The sequence below is a fragment of the Manacus vitellinus genome, unplaced genomic scaffold, assembly GCF_001715985.3.
Source record: "Manacus vitellinus isolate BGI_N305 unplaced genomic scaffold, ASM171598v3 scaffold_45_pilon, whole genome shotgun sequence".
In the NCBI taxonomy this organism is placed as follows: domain Eukaryota; kingdom Metazoa; phylum Chordata; class Aves; order Passeriformes; family Pipridae; genus Manacus; species Manacus vitellinus.
The window spans coordinates 3575614-3583483 of record NW_021940571.1 but is presented as its reverse complement, the minus strand read 5'-3'; the positions used below and the strand labels follow the sequence as shown (position 1 = coordinate 3583483).

Here is a 7870-nt window from a genome sequence, read left to right as displayed (position 1 = left end):
ATAGGGTTTGGGTTTGCAGCATTTCAAGCTTTTTCTGTAGGGGAGTTGTCAGGAACCTTATGCTGCTGCTTATGAGTGGTGGCAAGATTATTGTAAATACATATCAAACAAAATCACTGTTTTCAGGAAAATCAGTTCCATAAGAACTTGAAGAAAAAAAACCCACTTCTGGTAGCACCCTACTCTTTAAAATATTCACTCAATAGATTTCACTTAATAGATTTCAGGGTTTTGAAGTCACACAAAGTGGTCATTCCGTATTTACTTGACTCATGTCATAAGGAATTCCTGGTTTCTGGGCAGTAACAAGCTGACATTGATCTGTGTTTTCATTTTTAGGACCTACCAGTCACGAGTGTTTGTAACTGTTGTGTTTGTTTTGTCTTTTCCCTCACGCCCTAAGGACAATAACGTATTTCAAGCCCTTCAAGTATTCTTGCACGACGAGGAAAAAGAAGAAACATTTCAGTGAATGAGGAGTTTTTTGCTTCTATAGTGTTTTCCTTGAGAAGTGGCTCTTTGAATGAGGATGACAATGGAAGAGATGAAGAATGAAGCAGAGACCACTTCTATGGTTTCCATGCCTCTCTATGCTGTCATGTACCCGGTCTTTAATGAGGTGAGCTGCAGTTTGCTTTGGAATTTGACAGTCCCCTTTATTTTGGGAAACATGGGCACAGTAACAGGTTGTTCATTTTGACTGTGGAAGCTTTGTGTCTGACACCATCTCCTTCCCATGCATTGTTTTACCCTTTTCCCATGAATACTATTTCATGCTCTTCAGAGGTTGCTGGATGTCTCAGCCCTGATCTTTTCTCTTACCTTTTACAGAGAATTTTCACAAAAATGTCAGGTCTGGTATTCTGTGGCAGGAAGTAACATCCACTCAAACACATACTTGTGAACATTTTAATTTTACTGCTAATGGTTGTAATTTAATAGGATATTTGATTTTCTGTGAGTATCAGAGATTGGCAAGATGCTCTCTAAAACTTCTGTGAGATTTCTGCTGCAAAATACATCCAGTGACATATTTGATTTGAGGAGGGGGAAGTCTTTCCTTTGGGATTGAACATTTTAGTATCTCTCAAGTGACACCAGTAATTTGAGAGCCTCTGTCAGTTCCCAGTTTCATTATGTGTGTAAGGCAGGGCATGAGTATTTGACTTGTTTTGTTCTAATAACCTCAGAATTCCTAACAATTCTAAACTTTCATTGCAGCTAGAAAGAGTAAACCTGTCTGCAGCTCAGACGCTGAGAGCAGCTTTTATTAAGGTGAGAAGTAACTTGTTTTGAAGAAGGATTGCTTAAAAGGTAAACCATATATAGTAAAGCTAAAAAGTCAGCTTTCTTGTGTCCTTGTCTTTGCATCTGAAGACTCCAGCCTTGATCCAGCACTTCTAAAAGTGAAGTGGACAATTGCATGGGCTGTAAGTTTGAGAGGTCAGATGTTATGAGTAGAAGAAATCTGAATGAAACACATTGAGACATTTTAAACAGACTTTTTTCTTGTCCATATAGTACAAAAGCTTAAATGAGGAAGCAGTCAGTGAATAAATAATATACTTAATCTAAAATTGCCAAGATTATGTGGCAGAGGTGCTCATGAGCAGTAGACACACAGCAGGCTTTGGAAGTGCTTTACAGAGTGAGTGATAATGGGATTTTTTTGTGGATGAAGATAAGTTCAGTGCTTGTGTCTGCATCCAGCAGTAAATGGAAAAAAAGAGACTTGTAACTTTTATATTCCTGAAGGGTGAAAATTCCTTTATACTCCTTTACTGAAGTGCTGATCTTTTGAAATTCTTAAAACAAAAATAATTGCAGGCATGACAAATCTTAATGTGAGCTGTGCAACTACATTGCAGGTCCCTTTTTATAAGCCTAAATCTAAGTGTACCTTGGCAATCTGAAGTCTCAGCTAGAGCTCATGCAAGCTAAATGTTTTTACAACTAATGATAAGGAGCTGAGCTGGGTGCAAATAATGTCAAAACTGAGATATTGGTAGCAAAAAAACCCACCCCACAGTCTCATTCCACACAGTGCAGTTTTTTTAGTAGCAGCACAGGTAGTGGGAACACCTCCAGTGTTAGCTGAGCTCTAGCTTAGTTTTACTTAGATATATCATCAATCAGAAGCTGGTTTTTTTACTGAAAAAGCAATTCCCAAATGATGTCTGAGCCTATGATGTGATTCGTAAGAGGCACGTTTATAAAATGTCCCGTGGGAGGTGGGGGAGCAGCACCTGGCTTTGGAGTGACTTGAATTCCAATGGATACAATGTCTTTGTCTCAAAGCTTAGTGTTTATGAAAATATAACAGGATATAGAAATTCATGAAAACCTTTCTCATTCAAATTGAAACGAGTGGGAAAGCTTATTGGAAAAGTTATTTATACCAAATCAGTGATGTAGCCCGAAATAATGAATGTTGTAGTGGGCAAAATGGTTTTCAATGTAATCTACTGGTCTAAAACCATTAGAATTTAAAGTTTCTGGCAAACTCCTGCAGTATCTGAAGCGAGGTACATGAAAATCTGCCTTTGTGCTTGCAACATTCAGTCATTGCATATTTCAGAGTAACAACTTGCTTTGCTGTACAGGCTGAAAAAGAAAATCCAGGTCTTACACAGGACATCATCATGAAAATCTTGGAGAAGAAAAGTGTGGACGTGAACTTCACGGAGTCTCTTCTGCGTATGGCAGCTGATGATGTAGAAGGTAATAAATCTCATGTTGAATAACTGGATTTTTAATTACACTGCTAACTAGAAATAGGCATTTCTCTGCCTTTTTTTCAGAAGAGATTATTTGTTTCTTAATACAATTTTTTTTAGCAGGGTCAAAGAAAATTTGCATTTCTTGAATACCTCTTTAGGAGAAGTTGAATCTTCCTGAAAACCATACTTGAATAATAAGAGAAAAAAAGAAAACGAATGTTAAGGACTATATTTCTGTGGGTGCACAGTACACCTTTTGCATTGCTAACACAGAAAAAAGCATGTGGAGTATAACATGCTCTTTTTTCCCCCCCCGTTTCAAAATAAAAGCAATAGTTACACTGTCAGAGAAGGAGAATAAAGGCTTGAAATTCTTTTAATACTGAATTGGGTTAGTGTAGTGCCTTCAGTGTCTCAAATAAATTAAGGTGGGCTCTTTTTCCATCGTGCAGTAATAAAGGTGGTTGTTGCACTGTGTTTTGGTTCCTACAGAGTGTATTCACTGCAGTTTTCTGGTCAGGGCTATTTTTGTGCTGTTCACCTTCAAATATCCCATGGCACTACTGCTGCATTTTTGTGGAGTGTTTTTAGCTGTCACTGGAGACTTGAGGACACACTAATGGTGTTTCTGGATATGTTCTTTTTGGTAGAGTATATGATTGAAAGACCAGAACCTGAATTCCAAGATCTTAATGAAAAAGCACGAGCACTTAAACAGATTCTTAGTAAGATTCCTGATGAGATCAATGACAGAGTGAGGTTTCTTCAGACAATCAAGTAAGTACCATGTGATGGATTTTTCTGCAGATCGAGAGGTCAAACTTTTTATTTAGGCCTGATTCTCACTCAAATGTTTAAGATATTCCTTGACCAAACTTACCTTGTTGATTCCCACACTGGATTCCCAGGGCACTGCTCTGGCTCTTTGCATTTGGTCTTGTGACATCGTGTCTGACACTCACTCTGTAGAGACTGTTTTAAGAAGTATTTGGTTCCTAGAAGGGGATTGAATTCCAACATTTAAATGGGATCACTTAAGGATATTACAATTACTTTTTTTTTTTTCCAAATAGGGACATTGCAAGTGCAATAAAGGAACTTCTGGACACAGTAAATAATGTCTTCAAGAAATACCAGTACCAGAACCGGCGGGTATGTGCAGCGACTCTTCGCATACAATATTTGAAATAGTCTAAGAGGAGGCATTTCCTTTTGATCAGAGGATGAGTAGGAGACTTTAACTGGTCAATGACATAATGTTGTGTGATAGGTCTGGGCAGTTTTATAGGAAGAGAATGATATCTCTTCATGTCTTCTCGGAAAAATGAGAATCCAAATGCTGTTCCAAATGTAATGTCAGCCAGTTTTCTGATCAGTTCAACCTCAAGATTCTCTCTGTACCCAACAATATGTGAACTAAGACTCTGCTCCTGATGTTTTTGTTTTCTCAGGCACTTGAGCACCAAAAGAAAGAGTTTGTAAAATACTCCAAAAGTTTCAGTGATACTCTGAAAACCTATTTTAAAGATGGAAAGTAAGTATGGTTTTGTACTAATAATTTACATCAGTAAGGCTGTGTCAATCAACAGGGGAAAATGAGACAAGCTACTTTTTTCAGCACTTGCCTAATTTTCTGTACCTGTGTCCTCAGACTATCATGGCTGCTTTAAATACTATTTCTTTTGTAATGCCTTTGAGGAAAGTGGTTTTTTTTAAATGCACCACAATACAACACCCATATGCAGTGTTAGTTTTGAATCTGAATTTGTGAAGTTAAATTTCCTGGCCTTGTGTGGTTTTTCTCAGTGTGTATACAAGGACAAAGAAATTATGAATTCTTTATTGAAAAAGGTAATCTACCTATTTGAAGTATCATTTGCAAACACTAAACATCTGTGCAATGTTCTCTTTGATTTACATTTTTATTGGCCTTTCTTTATAGGCCCTTATAATGCTTTGCAGTGTTTGGAATTACTCAGCTGAGTCTTTTCTCTTTGAACATGTTAGCCTTCAAACTGAGGCTTTTTCCAGGTCTTCACCTTGGCTTTTGAAGTCCATGTTCCTGTATAATTCACTGTAGTGATTGTTTGGGAAGATGAGTGTATCCCCCTCAGACTTTGACAGTGCCAAAGTGTTCTGTGTGCTACAGTTCTAAAAATGAGAACTCCCTTTCATGTCAGCTCTTGTTGAGCTTGGCAAAGACTAAGAACACCCAGGAGATGGTGCATTACTAAAGGGCAAGGAAGTCTTAAGACCAACTGGGAATACTATCTTGCTTCAATCAAAGCATTCTGATTTTCTTTTCTTACTGAAATTGGGGCTAAATTTGGTTATGATACCAAAAAGAGAAATTTAGACCCTGTAACTTTATAATTACTGGACAGAAGTGCTGTGTATTGTAGGCATAAGCTTAAAGTGTGTTAGTTATTTGCAGTATTGTAAGAAATTCCATAAGGTTTGTATTTCCTATCCTTATGAAATCAGGAGTAGTTTTAATCTGTCTGAACTGCATGTTGAGTGAGAAACCTGCTCCCACCAGGAGGTACCAGCCCCAAAGAGAACGTCCTGCTCACAGGTGTCATTCCTGAGCTCAAAAACCCAGTGACTCCACACCCTTCTTAACAAAAAGATAACTAAAATAGCAATTTCCTTCCACATATGTGCATGCTTAGTATTTCTACAGGAAATATTTGCCAGTTCTGAAATTAGTGGGGGGTGAAGTGCTCGGCTTTGGGAAAAACACGAGTTTGACAGTCACAGGATCAGAGAATGGCTTGGGTTGGAAGGGACCTTGAAGATCATCCAGTTCCAACCCTGAGTCATCTGCTCCACTTTTTTTCTTAGTTAGCTAAACCCCAGAATCAAACAATTGAGATGTCAATGGTGATTGAGAGCCCAATTCTTTAAGTTCCTGCCAAATAAACAGAGCCTTTCTAGGATTAGCTGTGCAGATGAGGCCGGGTGCCAGCACTGAGCTTCAGGTAGATCAGGACAGGGTAGGACATCAATATCCTTCCAATTTTCAAAGCCTGGATGCCAATAATGCTGGATTTATGGAATGCCATGTTTTCTAAAAGCATCTGAAGCAGTGTCTTTCTCTTTCCACAGGGCAATAAATGTGTTCATAAGTGCCAATCGACTAATTCATCAAACCAACTTGATACTCCAGACCTTCAAAACTGTGGCCTGAAAACTGTATATGTTGAGAGTTGTACTTTTCAATGGTGGATAGGGTACCTTTATATGTAAATTTTAAAGTTTTGACTGTATAAATTATCAGCCCCTCTCCAGGGGGGCCTAATGCAGGATTTTGAATGGGATTATTGCCATCTTACACCATATTTTTGTAAAACATTGTAGCTTAATCATAATCTCACGAGGAAGATTTTGCATCACTTTTTTGCTATTATCATTCTTTTCAGAATTATAAGCCAAAAGAATTTACGCCTTAATGTGTCATTATGTAACATTCCTTATAAGAATTGTAAATATTTGGTGTTCTGTTTCTGACATTTTAACTTGAAAGCGGAAAACTGCAAGATTATGTATTTAACGATATTGGTGGCAAATATTCAATAAATAGTTTACATCTGTTAGACTGTCTTTTTGTATGTGAACAAAAGTGCAGAGCTCATCTTTCTAGAACTGCAGAACGTTCATTAAATAGAAAAATAATTCAAATTATTTGGGTGCTTAAAGCTACTGGGAGTTCAAATCAGTGTAAAATCAGGGGTTTTCCTTAAAGCTGAGATTTTTTGGCTGTGATCTAGACCAGAATACCAGAATAATTATATTAAAATGTCTTTGACAAAGTAATAAGTAAACTCAGAAGTGAGATGTTCTTTTGTTTTTGATAGAAACTAAATCTCACTTCTTCCTTAATCTTCTCTTGGTGGTGAGTTAACAGGCTTTTTACTCCTAGACTATTCCAAGGTTTGGAGCAGAGGATTATTTTAAATATATGCAGCTGAGTTTGCAGCAAAGGTTGAGTTTAAAATATTAAGATAACTGGGTTTTCAGTTGGTGCCCTTTGGGAGGGAGGAGGAGAGAAGCTGGAACTCTTCCAGGTAGCACTAGTGATATCTCTACTATGCATGCCACAAGGCAACTTCTATTTTTCAGGGATTGAAATCATGTGAGACCTCCACTGACAAACCTTGGCTGTGTTGATGGTTAAGAGCTGCTGATGGACAGAATAAATTTTATCATTGTGATTTCATGGTGATATTTCACAAGTTTAAGGAATCTCTCATGTGCCCCTTTGAAGTGCACCTTGAGCTTATTTTGAAATAGAATAAACCTCTGAAAGATCTTTAAAATCTGTGGCCATAACTAGTTGGTTTAGAGAAGAATGTGAAGCAGTTTATAAAGCTGCACAGGCTGTTGCAGGAGGATCACTCCAGGCTGAAAGAGCACAATTGCTACAGAAATACTCCTTTTTTAGGTGTAAATGCTGAAGAAAAGGTCCATCCAGACTTTCCTTGCACACTGGCTTGGTGCTGTATTGCTCATTTGGGGCAAGTGCCTTATCCAGAGTCCAACAGCTGGGTCCTTGAATTTGGTTATCTGCTTCAACCATCAGAGAGGGGGGAAGTGCAACCTGCAGCCCTCCTGAATAGCACTGGGTGTTCTGCTGTCTGTCTGGCCATGGAATTGTTTCCTTGATGAGAGCACTGCCTGTAGTGAAATGGAACAATGTAAGGAGAGTATTGTGTGAAAATGACTCCTTGGGAATGTACCTTGTGAAATTTCTGATTCCACGTGAAGCTCTAAACCGGACATGGCCCTTAAAGCTTTGCTGTTCAGCCTGTTTTCTGTTCTGACAGTGGTGTGTTGTGTCATTAGCAAACTGAGCTTAGGAACATGACAAAGGGATGCAGATACAATTTAGAGATAAAACTTCCTGTTATTTGTCAAAGCTTGGCCTGCTGAACTGTCATTTCTTGGAAAGTGGTAGAAGAGCAGCAGTTTTAGCAGCTACAAAAGAGACAGCCTGACTAAATTTGAGTAATATTTCATTTGCATCTTTGCATTCTGTAAATAAAAAGGTTGAGTAGTCTTCCTTGTGGATGATGTTCACTTAAGTCATAGCTCCAAAGGGCTTCATGAAGACTAATTAGGTTAGAAGAAAGGGAAAGGCACCTGGAGTT

The 7870-nt window shown here is 38.2% G+C and overlaps 1 protein-coding gene across 1 annotated transcript; it reads left to right on the top strand.

Annotated features, from left to right (window-relative positions):
* The first annotated feature begins 387 nt into the window (after nt 1-387).
* On the top strand, nt 388-6312 carry PDCD10 (programmed cell death 10). Its single transcript, XM_008929996.3, has 7 exons — nt 388-619; nt 1222-1275; nt 2604-2721; nt 3371-3497; nt 3794-3872; nt 4172-4254; nt 5829-6312. Exons 1-7 carry the CDS (start codon nt 524-526, stop codon nt 5908-5910), a joined length of 639 nt encoding a protein of 212 aa, XP_008928244.1. The 5' UTR covers nt 388-523; the 3' UTR covers nt 5911-6312.
* The last annotated feature ends 1558 nt before the right edge of the window (nt 6313-7870 follow it).

Coding starts and splice junctions, on each gene's coding strand:
- PDCD10 (XM_008929996.3), top strand. CDS start 524: ATGAGGATGACAATGGAAGAGATGAAGAATGAAGCAGAGACCACTTCT. Junction 2,722..3,370: donor GGCAGCTGATGATGTAGAAG/GTAATAAATCTC, acceptor TCTTTTTGGTAG/AGTATATGATTGAAAGACCA. Junction 3,873..4,171: donor ACCAGTACCAGAACCGGCGG/GTATGTGCAGCG, acceptor TTGTTTTCTCAG/GCACTTGAGCACCAAAAGAA.